This window comes from Pholis gunnellus (assembly GCF_910591455.1).
Source record: "Pholis gunnellus genome assembly, chromosome: 2".
NCBI lineage: Eukaryota > Metazoa > Chordata > Actinopteri > Perciformes > Pholidae > Pholis > Pholis gunnellus.
The window spans coordinates 3169712-3186566 of record NC_136536.1 but is presented as its reverse complement, the minus strand read 5'-3'; the positions used below and the strand labels follow the sequence as shown (position 1 = coordinate 3186566).

Genomic DNA, 16855 nt, shown 5'->3' with positions numbered 1-16855 from the left:
TTTAAACTGAGGTTCATTATTGAGTAGACCAGAAATACATACGGGCCCAATACAGGCCGACACATTAGTTACATAATATAGTGATTAAAAAATGGTTTAATGCTAGATAGAGACATGTATTAATAATGTCTCTTTTATCTCAAGTTTTTATCAAATAAAAAATAAAAAAGGAAAAGGGCAACATCACTAGCAGTATCCCCCACAGTTAACAGACATTTAATGCGTGAGAGCATTAATATATATATATATGTATAAATATATATATGTATATATGTGTGTGTGTGTGTGTGTGTGTGTGTGTGTGTGTGTGTGTGTGTGTGTGTGTGTGTGTGTGTGTGTGTGTGTGTGTGTGTGTGTGTCATACTTGCCTAGTATAAACATACAAGGCATACAAAAAATTAAATTTCTTAAATTAAATTACAGCATCTAGTTGTGACAAGGCCATAAAAAACAACAACAGAAATGTAAAAGGTATGCATTTAAACTGAATCATTTAGATTTAGGGTTTTGTTTTTTTTAATCACAAAACTAGGGGCCAAAAATGTATGTATGGTTATGGGTGGTTTGCATTCTTCAGCAGCCCACCTAAGTGTAATTTCTTTGCTTGATAATACAAATGTGAAATACACTTATGTTCTCTGTTGTCCTTTGAGGAGGTTCTAGTGTCGGTGGAGTTCCTCTGCTACCTCAATCTACAGTTTGGTCTATTGCATGTTTCCACCAGTAGAGGTCGCCTTCATTCTAGCTGCTAGCTGTGATGTAGTTCTAGTTTTTAAACTGAATTATTTTCTATCCGATGTCAAAAAACCCACTCACTGAAAGTTCAAAAACTTTTGCCTGACTAGTAACAATAATATCAATCCATGTGGAGGATTTAAAAACACATTTTATAGCCATAATAAGCAATGTAAAATCACAGTTCTCAAAGACTACAATACCTTTGACTTACTGTGGGGAGCAGCAGAGAGTACTTCCCGGGTAGTTTACCGGAAGTGGACGAAAGGAAGAAGAAGAAGAAGAATAACAGACTCTCCTTCGCTAGCAAGCTAGCTGCTGCTGGGAAGTAGCGTTTAAAATTTCAGGTATTGTGAATTTTACAATTATAATACTTGTCTACAACTGTATACACGTAGATAGAAGACAATAAACCAGAATAGCACTCTTTCCTGATGTGTGTATTCGATATAAGTGCACCGAAAGCGGGACGTTGTCTTTGTTTTGATTCGTGTTGACGAAAGTCAGGCTTCAATGTTGTGTTTTTCACCGAAGGCCCGAACTGTTGTGACTTCTCTCAAACCGAGTAGCTAATTCCCAAAACCGTTGTTACGTCATGTTACGTAGCTAAAGATGATTTTCTGTCAACTCACAAGATAACGTTGTTTATTTACTCGTTTAAGGATATTATCATAATGAGTTATGCGGAGAAGCCGGAGGATATAACGAGGGAAGAGTGGATGGATAAACTCAACAATGTCCATATACAGAGAGCTGATATGAACAGGCTCATTATGAACTACCTGGTCACAGGTGAAGTGCCCATTTTTTTTAACCATTATTAGTCAAAGTTTACTCTCTGTGTTCGTTTGCTTGAATGTGGAAATGTGTTCTGTTTCTGTTCAACAGAGGGCTTCAAGGAGGCCGCGGAGAAGTTCAGGATGGAGTCTGGAATAGAGCCCAGTGTCGACTTGGACTCCCTAGATGAACGGATTAAGATCAGAGAGATGATCCTGAAGGGACAGATCCAGGACGCCATTGCACTGATCAACAGTCTGCACCCAGAACTGCTGGATACTAACCGTTACCTCTACTTCCACCTACAGGTAACAAACAACACACTGCCTCCCAAGTTTGCAGAAGTCCAGGTTTTTGCACTGCCATCGATCTCATTTCTACTTCATTCCCCTGTTGCGCCCTTCGGCCCTTTTTGCGTTTGCAGCAGCAGCATCTGATCGAGCTGATCCGTCTGAGGGAGACCGAAGCTGCCCTCGAATTTGCCCAGTCGCAGTTAGCGGAGCAGGGGGAGGAGAGCCGAGAATGTCTGACCGAGATGGAGAGGACACTGGCGCTGCTGGCTTTCGACAACCCAGAGGATTCGCCTTTTGGAGATCTGCTCAATATGATGCAGAGACAAAAGGTACGCTTGGAGCCTATCAGTAAAGGTCATCACTGTCGTGTCTTGCTACCTATAATTCATGATTATCCCACAACAAAGGTTTTCTGTGTCATCCGCACACAGTTAAATGTTAGTGCTGCAGAATGTTTCAGACAAATTCTGCATATTTCTTACCCGATTTTCAAATGAATTATATATGAATTACTTGATGTGTGTGTGTGTGTGTTTTGGGGTGCTCTCTGCCTGTGATCCACTGAAGGTATGTATACAAAGCGATCACACGTCTGTGTCTTTGTCCCTCAGGTGTGGAGTGAAGTGAATCAGTGCGTGCTAGACTATGAAAACAGAGAGTCAACACCCAAGCTGGCCAAGCTCCTGAAGCTACTGCTGTGGGCTCAAAATGAACTCGACCAAAAGAAAGTGAAGTATCCCAAAATGACAGACCTCAGCAAGGGAACCATCGAAGACCCAAAATAAGGACCCCCCCAGTGAAAACATACCACATCATTACAACAAATGGACACATTTCCTTTATCTATTTATACCCCGACAAAACTGACTCATATAGAGTACAACCTTTTCTTTTTTTTGTAAGGGTTGCTTTTTTGATACTTTAATAACTTAGAATGTGTAAACTGGATTGATGGCATTTTAAAATGACTTCTCACACTAAAGTAACATGCAGACTATTATTATAATTTACATATTTGTTTATGTAAAATTATTATATTTCAGCTACACTAGTTTTTCTGTCTGTTGGCGGGGAAAGTTGTCGGCATAGGAGGGTGTGAATAAAGCCTAAATTAGGCTGTCACTTTCTGTTTGCGACCAGTTTGATGTTCAGGAGAAATGGTTGGCTCGGTGTTCCTCAAATACACAAACTTTTACCTTACATCCAAACACAAACACACACACATTTCAGCTGGTAGATTTCAGCTAGTACTCTATGTGACGGCATTGGCCAAAACAAGACACTTGAGATCTTTCGAACTACTGTGACTTTGAAAGTTGAGTTCAGCTTAAGAAACGTGCCGCATTATTGCTTGAGACATTATACAAAGATGCAAACATCGACTGGAACAAAGAGAAGAGAACGTTTCTAGCTATACATCACGGTAGCAGTTAACAAGTGGGACAAGGAAAGATTCCTGGAATGTTAAAAAAAGCTTAGAAGCAGCCTCAGTTTCATACCGTTCTAAGATATCACAGATATTAAAAGATGTGAATGAATGAATCTCTGTCCACGGACATGGAGACACTTATACAGATGGATTATTAACGTGTATGGAATAAGTAGCTCTTTTGCTAAATTTGATGTGATTTTTTTTTTTTCTTTTGCTCCGATATTGTTTTGCAATAAAAGTGACATTTTAAACAGCGCAAGTCATACAAAACTTAAATGCTTGGAGTGTTTTTAATTCTCATAAAAAGTGGTGCATATACTCAAGTACTGCATAATTATGAAGTACATTTACTTGAGTCCATTTGATGGTATTTTATATTTCTACTTCACTTCCTTTGAGAGAGAAATATTGTACAATTAACTCCACTGTTTGACACGTTACAGATGACAAAGATTCACAAATAGGTATTCATTTATAATATATGATGCAGTAGATTAAACTAGTCAATTACCTAAGTGGTTAAACTAAGCTCCAGCCAACAACACAAAATGCTGCTTACATTTAATGCTTCAGTAACAATAAGCCAATAAAATGTACGTTATTGCAGAATGGTGGAGGAAGTACTAAGCAATACTGCAATATACACAAACTCCATCATTGACTGTCACTTAAGTAAAAGTATGCAAGTATTATTAGCAAACTGTTCCTTAAGTATAAAAGTAAAAGTACTAGTAGATATAGTATTAGCGGTAAAGCTACCCAGCAGTATGTATATCATTCATATAAGCTCCACCTTTAAGTACAATATTGACTTTTTTTTATGCAACTTTTACAAGAATATATGAGTATTTTTTCTGCCACTGTGTATTAAATATGTTACTTATAATGGAGTAATTATCCCCAAATGGGCAATTTTCCATAGAGGGTACTTTTACTTATAATAATACTTGCTCTTAATAATACTTTTATTTGGGTAACATTGTAACTGCAGGACTTTAACTGTAAATATTGCAACTTTTACAAAAATACCTGAGTACTTCTTCCGCCACTGTGTATTAAATGCATTCCTCATAATGGAGTATTTATCCTCGTGGTGCTGCTTTAACTTAAGCATGTGAGTACCCCGCCCCCCCAGAGGACGAGCGAGCAGCTTAAAGTTGTGCAGAATACAGAGTATTATGTAACGGCAGTCCGCTAACTCAACCAGCCAGAGGTTTTAAACATCCTTGCGGGGCCACTGCGTATGTGTCTCCATCCGGAAAGGACCGGTCAGGTGGAGCAGTGGTACATCCTGGTGCTCAAACGATGCTCCCGTAGACCACACTGTGTTACATATGTTTCTATTTGCACCGTCATGATTGGAGACGGTGACCAGAGCCAGACGTCATCCTCTGGAGTTTTTTTGTTTTTTTGTTGGGGGGGTGACACTGAGTCGGCAGACTAGACAGTTAAGACCTGTTTAGAAGATCATTAACCCTACCGATCACCAGGAGAACTGCGGAGTGAGGAGGCTGGAGAGAGAGAGAGAGAGAGAGCGAGAGAAAAAACTGACACGTGGATTACTCCTCCTCGAAAAAAAAAACACACACTCCCTCCTCCAGGAGCTCAGTTCCGTGGTCATCGCCTGCCTGACAGTCCAGTCGTGCCGGTTATGGATCAGAGCTTGTTGTTAAGATATGGTTAGGCACACACTCATATGAGGTCTCAACGTTTACTTTTACTGACTTGATCGAACCCGGAAAGAGGTCGAAAGTAAATCAGCCCGAAGCGGTTGAAAGGAAGGAAGGAAGGAAGGAGGACCACCGTTAACTCGCGTTGAATGGCAGTTATTCAAAAATATGGCAAGAAATATAATCCAGATTTGGTGTGTCACAAGGAAAGCCACCCGTCCGACAAGGTCGGAGCTCCTGGGTGTCAGAAGAAGTGGAACGAACACAACAACAACAACTGGTCCAGGTAACGCGTTTAACCTTTAATATCGACACACGTTCAACAGCAACGTTACAAATGACCCCAGAGGAGCTTCGATTAACCGACGTTAACAATTATACTTTTATCAACTCTTTGTCCTATAACTCTTCACGTGCCGCATCAGGAATACTGACATGTTACTATGTATCGTTAACGTACCTCAACATGTCGTGGTGGTACGAAATGACACGTATCACGTTTTGCTGGGTCAGTTAATATGTAGATGTGGAGCCACAAGGTACAGATCGAGCGGCTGGTGAAGAAGGAAGTAGACCAAGAGGTGCTTCCTTAATGAAAAATAAATGGTCGATCATAAAATATCATTCACTTATTATTATTATAGCTTTTAGAAGTTAGGGTTCCTAAAGAACCGAGGCTCTCACCTTTCTTCTGAATAACCTTATTTTCAGGGGTTCTTTTGTGAGATTAGGGGTTCTCATTCAGAACCCAATTCATCCGAAGAACCCCTTTTGGACGAAAGAGTTCTTCAAGGATTGATTAAAGCTCGGGTGTTAAAAGATAAACGCACACAGACCCAACAACTGTGATTGTCGGCCATGATTGTTGTGGGTACGTCATTTCTAAATGAAACCCGTGCAATATTAAAGAGCTCTCTGTAGAACCCCCCTGGCTGGGTTCTAGATGAAGCCCTTGGAATATAAAAGGGTTCTCAGTAGAGCCCCCTGGGTGGGTTCTTGTCAGCACCCTTAGAAGGTGGAACTATTCTGCATAGAACCTCAGAGATGGTTTTGGGTGGCATCGTCACACCACACTAGGGTTCTATGTAATATCCTCTCACAGATGGTTCTATGTATACGGTTCTAGGCCTTTATGTTGGGTTCTGCCATGAGGACAAACTGAATAACCCTTAATGATTTTAGTTAGCAGCTTTATTTCTGAGGGTATAGAAGCCACTTTGACTCAATGTACTTATTAGATACGTGATCATGTGGTCTTATGTCAAAAGGTTTGTCCCCCAAATGTCTGGTTCAGTAAGTTGTGCTCCCCCCCCCCCCCCCACAGGTCAGAGGCGAGGGTATGGACGGTGGTGCTGCTGCTCGGGACGTGCCTCCTCTACTGCGCCCGCGTGGCGATGCCCATCTGTGCCGTCAGCATGGCGGAGCAGTTCCACTGGACCAAGAGGGAGTCCGGCATGGTGCTGGGCAGCTTCTTCTGGGGCTACTGCTTCACCCAAGTGTTCGGGGGCTACGTCAGCGACCGGTGGGGAACAATAGTCCTGTTGTGACATGACATCGGCCTCTGTAAAAACTCTTGGTGTCTACAGTACACAGATGTGTCATGAATGCTGACTGTGACGATGGAATTTAATTGCCACCTGTCATAGCATCCTGCTCATCGAGTTTTATTTGCATGGCAGTGATGCAAACAGTCAGTTTGTTTGCTTAGACTGGAGACAGATAATCCAGTTGTATAAAAGTGGATGTGTTCCTTTTGTATTATCATGTTGTTAGCTCTTAAAAGGCTCGCGGTGACAAAATAAACAGATTAAGAGTTGCATTCGCTACAGAATCGTCACACCAAAGTTCCTCAAAACGTATCCGTTTAACTTTGCAGAATTATTTTCTCGAGTGTTGGCACAAAGTTGTGCCACCTCTCACCTCCTTCAGCTGTACAAAAGCCGCTCTCTGAGCAGGCGGAAGTTAAAGCTGATACAGACTTGTGTCCGTTTATACTCTGTGTCCTCAGGGTTGGAGGTGAGAAGGTCCTCCTGCTGTCCGCAGCAGCCTGGGGGTCGATGACCGCCTTCACCCCGATCCTGGCCCACTTCTGCTCCAAGCCGATCCTCTCCATGACGCTGGCCCGCTTCCTCATGGGCTTGTTGCAAGGTGAGATGGACGGACGGTGTGGGACGAGGTCTGGACCGAGGTCTGGACCGGGCGTAATTATTCTACTTATTAAGTTAGTTTGCCTGCGTTATGAAACAAGTTAAAGGCAGACAACATAAAAAAGAAATACGTATTAAAGTCAGTGTTGTCTGAGTGATTGTTTTTCTCTAAAAGTACATTTTTAGGTGTTTTGTTTATGCGGTGAGGCCTGAAAACAGAAGAAAAGAATGATTAATTTATTTATTGAGTAACCATATGCCATTTATAGACCTCTGTGACAAGAATGAATTCCAACATGTTTAGTGTGTGGCAACTTTCCTTTGTCTTTGGTAATCTGGGGTTAGAACAATCCTTTGTATCATGCATTGGTGTAGTGATTAGGGTGCGTCTTTAACTTGGCTTTGGCAGCAAGATGTTACATTGTTACAAAACAGAAGCACGACGTTTTTCAGCACCTGTCAAAAGTATTTGCTGTGTAATTCACACTGGCTCACATTTGTGTGTTGCCTTTTATCGCCTCGTTTATTCCTCTTTCGAATTTCTGTCTAAACGTTAAAAAAACCAATTCTGTTTTTGTGTCCTGCTTTTAGGGGTTCATTACCCTTCCCTGGCGAGCCTGTGCTCTCAAAAGGTGGTGGAGAGCGAGAGAGGCTTCCTCATGAGCACCGTGGGTAGCGGCTCCTACCTGGGGTGAGTCATGAGGGGTTGGTAAAGAAGACGTGTGTTTCTTCTTAGAAAATCACTGTTGCAAAGGAGGATTTGAAAGCTGTGATTAAGTCTGACTCACCGGATTTAGACAACCTGCCCCTGGCCACCTCTTCCACTGTCCTAGCAGAGCCCCAAGTCGATTGTGATTGGTTTAAAATGATACAAACAAGCCAAAGTGCGTTTTTTTCTCCCCTCTTCAAGAGTGTTAATGTGTGGAGTCAGGCCTCTCTTTAGTGCTGACACGGCGCTGTGGAGATGGGTTATGGCTATGTGAGACTTATTGTGATCCCACAATAATACAATTGTGAGTTTATTCTCTTTATGCAGGCAGCAAGTGTCTTAAAGCTGCATTCTCTCTAGTGTCCACCAGGGGGCGACTCCTCTGGTTGTATAGAAGTCTATGAGAAATGACTCTACTTCTCTCTTGATTTATTACCTCAGTAAACATTGTAAACATGAGTTTATGGTCTCAATCTCTAGTTTCAAGTCTTCTTCAACACAGCATGATGTTCATTTAGTAAATGATGGTCCATTTAGAGTCAAACAGACCATAAAGCAGTGTATGCTTTAGGGGCGGGGCTACCTCAGTGATTGACAGGTCGGTAACATCGCATTGTCCGGTCTGGGAGTTGTATTCACTTGATACTTTTTAATTGTAAAATGTTTGGTCGCTTAAAAATGTCTTATTCAGCATTCGGTTGTACTTCGCTCCGCCCTCTTGTGTCACTTTCGGTGGCCCACAAACCAAAGGGTGATGTCACCTCATATATATATATACAGTCTGTGTATATGCAGATGTTTGACATATTTTACCTGAACATCCTGATAATTATTTGCATTTCCAAATTTCATCTCGTCAGTACTTTACGACGTTTTGACCTCTCGTGACCAGGGTGTGTTTGTTTGACTTGTCCTGTCTCGTGACCTGTTTCTTTCCCAGCACTCTGGTGATCGGAGGGGCCGGCTCCCTCGTGCTGGACCTGTACGGCTGGCAGAGTGTGTTCTATGCGTCCGGTCTCCTCTCCGTCCTGTGGGCCTACTGCATGTGGAAATATCTGCTCAAAGGAGAAGGCAAGGGGAGCCTTTTAAATGAATCCTGTAGCTGCTTATTTGTGTCAAAGGAGTCGGTGTCCCTCTTTGTATGCTCACATGCTTTGTGTTCATGTGCGTCTTGCAGGGCCTATCATCACCCTGGAGGCCCTGGGGAGTGGTGGGTCCCAGTCCAAACTGTCCAAAAGACACTGGTTAAGGCTCCTTAAGCAACCTGCAGTCTGGTGAGATAAAGATGAAGGAAGTGTTTGTGGGGGGCGGGGGGTGTTTGTGCAAGCCTCTGTGTGTATGTGTGTAGAATTTAAGAGGAAGAATGTAGAAATGCATAAAATATGTCTGTGCCTTGACAGACCATAACTTAGTACAGAGGTCTCTGTGATAGAGCTTTCTGTAGACTAACATCCAGCGTTTATATGTTCCTGATTTTAGAATAGAAAGCCTCTGGATGCCTCTTTCATATTCATGCATTATGTATTCTTCATGCTTTCAACCACATGCTACGTTCCTTTAGGGGAGACACTAAGGTGAATTGGGTTAAAAACAAAACTCACTTACTTACTTACTTAGAAAATACTGTCAACCGCCATAAAGAAATCTATTTCCGCCATGTATTTTTGAATAAAATGTTGTATAAATCAGGCTATGAATGATATATGAACAAACCCTTCTGTTAAAAACCTTCAGAATATAGAGAGGAATGAGAGAGTCTGAGAAACATCCCTTAAAGAAATGTTTTGTAAAATTACAGACATGTTCTCTACATCGCTACAGGTGAAAAGGATAACAATTAACCAATAGATACCAACATGAAACTTCCCCAGTTGATTACTGACATTAAGTCAATAACTTCTTGTATTACAAGTTTTCTGAAATGTAATGTTTAAATGTGAAAATGAGGCATTATCTAATGGTGGGTTTTGGTGAATTTAGGAAAAATCTACAGACGCAAACATACAAAGTAGTAAAATATACACTTAAATGTGTATTTTGGATGTTTTAGTTCCACTAGTCTGATAGAAGACATGTTATTGAAGCAATATAGCCCAACATCTAAATGAACCAGTTCATGAAAAACAATGTTTTGGCCCACAGGTGTCTCCCCTTAACACAAAGATAGCACAAGCTTCTGTCAAATCATTGACCTTCGTTAACAACACTGAGCAACCTTTGGTATTCCTGCAGGATGTTTACATTCAATGCACTCATTGTGTGTGTTTCTCTCTCTTCATTCAGCGCTGTGATCGTTACTCACCTTTGCACGGCGAGCACCTTCTTCACTCTTTTGTCATGGCTTCCCACATTCTTTAAAGACACATTCCCCGATGCCAAGGTAACCAGGCCACCTGTTTATTCACACTTTTGACCCCGAGGTGAAATGAATGACGGTACACCGGTTCAACCGTTTTTACCCGTATTATATGAATTTTCACATACCATCATACCGGTTCATAGCCAGAACAACTGCTGTCTAGAGACATTGTTCGCTGTTGAAAGCGTTAGCATTGGAGCTAGTTATCTTATATGTATTGAGAGGGACCTCTAGTCATGGTCATAACTTTATAACAATTAACAACCCACAACTAACGCTCTTTAACAGAGCAAAACACTATGACACAACAGTCTGTGACACATAAACAATTTGTTAACACTAATAATTGTACATTTATAAAATTTCACCGCCGAACTGCATGCTGGGTACAGCTCACTCTCCTGCTAGCACAACAGTCTGCTAACAGCTGGGAGAGGCTCCGTCCTCCAGTAACGCTACATTACAGCTCAGCGATGCAGGATGAACAAAGACAGACTGGAGATACACCGATAGAGTTTGACACATATGCAACGCTGATTACATGTAATATGTGTGGTATTTGTCTTCAAATGTACGTTGGTACATAGAGGGTGATAAGAAGCTGTACATGGAGGGGCTTAGGACCCAGGGGAATGTAGGTGAAGGAAACCGGAAGAGACGCCACACAAACAGCTGTTCACCGCCTGCATGCCAACATGCTCACAACAGCTAGCAGCTATAACGTTAACCATCTTAGTTTAGCCTGTTTGCATGCTAACATTGACTAATTTTGACCTTACTTCCGTAATTATTGTAATTTAAACCAAGATTTTTTCCTAAAACTAATTAAGTATTTCACAATCTTTTCCTAAATCTAACTAAAGTTGTTTCCTGTGTAAGACTGACGTTTATTTTATAGACTGTATCCACGTAACGAGCACATCTTGACTCGTGTCGCTGGACTTTCGTGGGGTATCACAGGAAGCATTTTACGAGGATACGTCGCATATATGTACACAATTGCATGACAAGAGGACGACGCTGAATGTTTCCTGCTGTTTCTGGTCAAGTTCATTCACGCTTCACAAACTTGTTGTTTTTCCAGGGTTGGGTGTTCAATGTCATTCCCTGGTTGGTGGCCATTCCCTCGTCCCTGTTCAGCGGCTGCCTGTCTGACCACCTCATCAGTCAAGGTAGAGCAACGGAAGAGAAGATATGAGCCTTTGTTGATAAAGCAGCTAAATAACAGAGTGTCCTAACTTGTCTCTTGATCCCCACAGGCTACGACACAGCCTCAGTGAGGAAGTTGATGCAGGTACAATATGTGACCGATGACTTATTATTCTGTTATTGTATGAGAGATTTTGATTGACATGATTTTGATTGACATGTTTTTCTTCTTTTTGTGTGCGTTCATTGCCTCCGTTAGTTTTTCTCCATGGGCGTGTCCAGTGTGTTTACCCTCCTTCTGTGCGGTAACACCACCTTCCCCTGGGCTGTCGCGTTCGTGTCCGCCACCATGGGCTTCACCACCTTCAGCCACAGGTACTGGCCTCTCGCCCTGAAACCAGCACATCGCCACGCTTCCACGCCGGAGATTAGGGACTTTTCTGATGTTTGAAAAAGCCTAACGTTATATTACTATTGACTCCAATACGTCTAATATGTCTCCAACTGTCGGTCAGAACAAATGTAGATTTTATTTTGACATCTGTTGGCTCTCCCTCCAGATCCACAGTAACGCTACTAAAGAAAGAAAATGTATTTTCATTCATATTCCAGCATTGAAATACAATATATGCAAGAAACAATATGGATACAGTCGATGTTAGCAGGCTGGGAGCAGAATGTAGTGTGTAGTCAAGACCACCAAGACCAAAAGAGTGTTTTCGAGACCGAGACCGAGACTTTGAGGGGTTGAGACCAAGACCAAGGCAGGGCGAGACAGAGTCAAGGCCAAGACCAGTGCGAGTCACAAAAAACACATAAACACAATTTTAAAACACCCACAGAAAACAAACAAACATTCCTCTTCATTCACCTCTTGTATTGCCATTTGTACTGTATATGTGTGCCATGAGAAATGTCTTGATACAATAATCAAAAGGCGTTGCGGAGGTGAATTTTATTTTGTTTTCTACGAGCTATACCGTAACGATGTCAACAAATGTCGAAATCTGAGACCTTCAGAAAGTGACCGATCGAGTAATCCAACGCGATACCGTTCTCTGAACACAGACATATATTTTCTCTTCTGATATATTTCAAATTTTCTTTTGTGGCTGAGATTTGTTAGTCCGTTTAGCACCTTATATGGCTGAGGAAATGGCTCACGGCATGTATTTCTTTTACAGCGGTGTATCTGTAAATGTTCAAGATCTTGCTCCTTCCTGTGCTGGAGCTTTATTTGGTAAGTTTTTAAGAAAAATAATCTAAAAACCAAAATTTTTTTAAATTAAGATGATCAAAGCACAGGAGAAATTTTAATTAAATCTTGAATTTTACATGTGTGCGTCTGCATCTCTTTCACAGGTGTCATGAATACATGTGGTGCGTTCTTAGGTGAGTTTCTGGCAGAGACACTGGGAACAAAATATCTGTGATGAATCTTTCACCAGCAGTTGCTAAATTACACCAATCTATCGAGTGAAATGATTCATCCGCTTCACACAAAATTCAAACTTTGAGCCGATGTGTCTCCTGTCAGTCAGTCATGCTGCCTCCTATGTGCACATGCATATTTCATCAAGGGAGCATAATGGAGTTTGTGTCAGATGAATAATACAGGGAACAGAGGATGACAGTTCACGGTCCTGTGAGGGATGCGTAACGGGCCGTGACATTCTCTCTGCGAGACAAAGAAAACTGAACATTCACATGGAAGATATTTGTGTGCTTTGTTTAAATATTTGTGGTAATTTGCTATTAACGGCGATAGTGTGCGTGTGCTTCCTGTGCAGGAGTCCTACTGGTGTATTTCTCGGGGTATCTCATCGAGACCACCGGCTCCTGGACGTCTGTGTTTGCCCTCATCACCGCAGTCAACCTGCTGGGCCTCTGCACCTTCTTGGCCTTCGCCGAGGCCCGCCGGGTCGACATCGACCCGATCAAGGTCCGCCACCACAACATCCACATCTAGATCCAGAGGGACCAGCATGCTATCCCCCCCTCCCAAGGGAGATACGACCCTTTGGCAACCCGCAGCTTGGGCATTGTCCGAAAACTACTTTGATCGGCTCTGCGTCTGGTTGATGAAGTACCGCAAGAGTTACTGAAAAGCACACCGCAGAGCTCGCTCACTATTACTGACAAATTGTTGTGGAGCTAGAGCATCAAATCCTAGAAGAAAAAAAAACACACAGCTGCGTTCAAGGTTGGAATGGGAAAGTAATAAAGTCCACACTACCTTCAGGTCTCAGCTTGGGCACTACGCAGTGGTTAAAGGTGCTACATTTGATTATTCGGAGCGTTGATATTGGAGGAAACAGCTAGTAATGTCTAATGTCTCCCTGAGCAGAGAATGAAGTCAATCTCTCTCTCCCTTTGTTCTAATCAGAGCGTCTCCGTTTTCTGTTGACATAGCTGGGCCGTGTTTCTAGTCCACGCTGTGGAAGTGTAGCACGCAGACCTCCGGTTCCCCCTTTTCGGGAAACACACTGTTCGCTCTGCCAGCACTGTTTTTGCCGTTGTTCCCGCTGCTGTCCGCACCGTTAGCTGTGAGCCCTTCGCCATGTTGAGAGCCGTCGAGAGGCAACAGAAAAATGCTCCCAATCTCGCATTCAGCACCTTTTTAAACAGCTGAACCGGGCTGCTGTTTTACGCTCGTCGTTTGTTACAGAATGTGTTACTGAGTACGAGGGAAGTCATGGAAATCGTCATGAGTGATGGATGTGGAGCTCTGTCAGTTGTGACTTATCGAGGTGTGTGTGTGTTGTTACCCTGCGGGGGTGGTGGGGGAGACGGTGTGGGTGACGCAAGGAGAGTCCAGCCTCCCGCACCTGAAGTCTTTTATTAGTACGCCCCGCTCACCCATCACTGTGTGAGTGACACCTCATTACCCAGCCGCTAATTACTTGGCAGGCGCTCTAATGTCCTTCACCATTTACTGCTTTACTCCTCATCTCCATGGCTACACACGCTCATCTTGTCGTTAAAGTCACGGCGACGCAGCTTTGATGGAGTGCGTTCTCCCTGTTTGTTGCTTTAAAGAATATGTTGTGAGTTGAAAGACCAAAGGTAATTCTTTATTTCTATGTGATTGCATGTAATAGAAATACCTCACTTAATTACTTTGGAGTATATTTATATGATTTAAATTCTTTTTTTTACATTTCTTTTTAATTAATATTTTAAGTTAAAATGAATAAATATATATTGGGTAAGATGACAGAAAATCATCATAAATTATTAACAGTGTAATGCAGTATGAATAACCCTAATAGACCTTCCAACGGGTCTAGTTTCCTAAAGGGAAAGGGTCCATATTATCACTTTGATCACCGACGTGTTGTCATCGCACTTAACTTCGTTGTTAGCTAGGCAGGAGGAGACGTCTATATTTGGGAAGAGGATGGATTGGTGAGGTCCCTCCCCTTCCGGTGTTCCCCGTGGGATCTTATTTTGGGAAATAAAATGTTGTTTGTCAATGGAGAGAGTCAAATTTTTTTTTTTAATCCTGTTTGAATTTGTGCCATAAAATACACATGTGATGTTTGCCAATTTAACAGATCATTTTGCACGTCAACAAAGTCGCAGTGTGTCGTAGGTTTGTTGTCGTACCATCTAGTTTTGAGTTAAGCCGCCCAGTGAACCACATCTCTGTTCGACACCAACACCAACATGGCCGCTACGTTGGCTTGCTAGCGAGCTAGCTAACTTAGCTATGTTCCACCCACAAATGTAACGTTATCTCACCTGATGTGTTGTGTTTTTTTTTTATCAGCCTGGAAGTGAAATAACGCGCGAGTTGGTGTGAATTCATCCGGGTACGAAACACACCGACATCGTAGCTACAGAGAGACGCGTCAACTACTCGACTTGTGGGTGTGTCGTCTTTTTAATTAGGTATTTTTCACTTATACTTCAACAGTTGTACGACAAAACTTTCTTGACGTGCAAAATTGTATTTTAGCTGACCTAGCATTGTGTGTGTAATTCATGGAATAATTCAAACGGGATGAAATAATTATGTATCTCTCACCGTTGACTATCGTACATATTTCTTCTGAAATAAGGTTGTATGGCGGTCAACCAAAAGGGGGCGGGACTTCACCTCTCTATAGTTAGCCCATTCACTCGTCATGGCGGTGTCAGAAATAGTGTCTCTGTCTCGCTGAGGCAGATTTAAATATATTTTCTCTCTGTCACACACTGGCACGATGAATGTTGCGGGGCAGGTGAGAGGATGTAAAAATCTTAAGGGTCAGTACGGTTGAGGAACTGGAGAACATTTGCAACGTTGACGCAAAGTATGTAGCAACGAGCTAGCTGTGAAAAGCTCCGGCTGAATGTTGGAAGTGATTGTTTGTAGCATTTAACTTTGGCATTCACAGCACAGAAAGATTTCACTGTCAGTCTAGATGCTCACTTGACACGTGTACCCTTTTAAATCTATGCATCTATTGTTTGGTGCCTGATGTAAGCAATGACAGAACTTTAAGATGTGTTCACACTGTCGTGTAATTGATTCTTGTACTATCGCTACGTTGTTGCCTTCTTTGTAGGAGGTGTGTTGCTTCTGTGGGACTTGTTATCGTTATTCACATACAAAGACGCGCATTTTTTGAGTGTTTTCCACAAAGACTCAAAAGTGCAACCTTTGGCTGGAATGGATTTATTTTTCTGAAGTGCCCATCGTCTTGGTCAGTGGTTACAAAAAATGTGGGCATGGATTTATTTAAAACCTTTGCTCTCTGTCGCTCAGAGTAAAGATACATTTACTGTTTAGCAAACGTATTTAGATTGTTTGTGTCTACTGACTATTTAGAATAATTTATTTTGATGTAAAATCTGATATCTACGCCAAATGTCACTTTGATTCTCTACCGACCATGTTTATTTGATGCGTTCATACACAAAGTGTCTGCCTACACCTTCCAGATACAAAATGTATTTACATACCACGGTACAAAAGACTCAGCCTTCAACTTTTTAGCCTTATTATTGCATTATTTGCAACTGAATTCATTGCTTGTAGCTTTGTTTTGTGACTACATCTTGCAAAATGTTATAGGAAATAACTGATCTGTTCACCACGTTTCTCACTTTTGGTTCCTGAAAGCCTTTATTGTCAAATCCTTTTTGATAACATGTAAGATATGTATGATAGAAAGAATACATTCCTGCAGGACAAATGCAGTATTCTAATGCTTTTAAGACGTGTTGTATTTAAAAGCATATATTAACTTTGAATTAAAAAAAAAGTCTATTTTGTCAACGCTGCTGAGTTGTGTCAGTGTGCTGCTCTATCTGTATGTATTTGCTCTGTGGAGCCATGAGGAGGCAGCACAGTGTCAACAATGAGGAGAGCACATCCAGCCGTCCAATACTGTCTTCTGTCGTGTAGACGGGAGTATCTGTGGATGATCTCTTATCATACAATATAAGCAAAACATTGCTTTTCATGCACTGGTCAAATTTGAGACTTTGGCTTATTTTGCTTCCATAACACGTCGTCTTTCAGACTAGTGGAGAGAAAACTTCCGAAATACACATTCAGGTGTTTATTTTACTTCGTCTATTTGGTTCTGTTGAT

The 16855-nt window shown here is 41.9% G+C and overlaps 2 protein-coding genes across 2 annotated transcripts; both read left to right on the top strand.

The window, feature by feature from the left end:
* Nucleotides 1-1003: 1003 nt before the first annotated feature.
* On the top strand, nucleotides 1004-3492 carry LOC306707455 (glucose-induced degradation protein 8-B homolog). Its single transcript, XM_079174932.1, has 5 exons — nucleotides 1004-1082; nucleotides 1398-1527; nucleotides 1624-1820; nucleotides 1937-2134; nucleotides 2417-3492. Exons 2-5 carry the CDS (start codon nucleotides 1410-1412, stop codon nucleotides 2588-2590), a joined length of 687 nt encoding a protein of 228 aa, XP_079031058.1. The 5' UTR covers nucleotides 1004-1082; nucleotides 1398-1409; the 3' UTR covers nucleotides 2591-3492.
* Nucleotides 3493-4864: 1372 nt separating this feature from the next.
* Nucleotides 4865-16531, top strand: slc17a9b (solute carrier family 17 member 9b). The gene is made up of 13 exons (XM_079174908.1): nucleotides 4865-5193; nucleotides 6232-6429; nucleotides 6916-7055; nucleotides 7646-7745; nucleotides 8704-8834; nucleotides 8941-9037; nucleotides 10047-10143; nucleotides 11207-11294; nucleotides 11382-11416; nucleotides 11531-11646; nucleotides 12456-12511; nucleotides 12634-12663; nucleotides 13062-16531. Exons 1-13 carry the CDS (start codon nucleotides 5057-5059, stop codon nucleotides 13238-13240), a joined length of 1404 nt encoding a protein of 467 aa, XP_079031034.1. The 5' UTR covers nucleotides 4865-5056; the 3' UTR covers nucleotides 13241-16531.
* The last annotated feature ends 324 nt before the right edge of the window (nucleotides 16532-16855 follow it).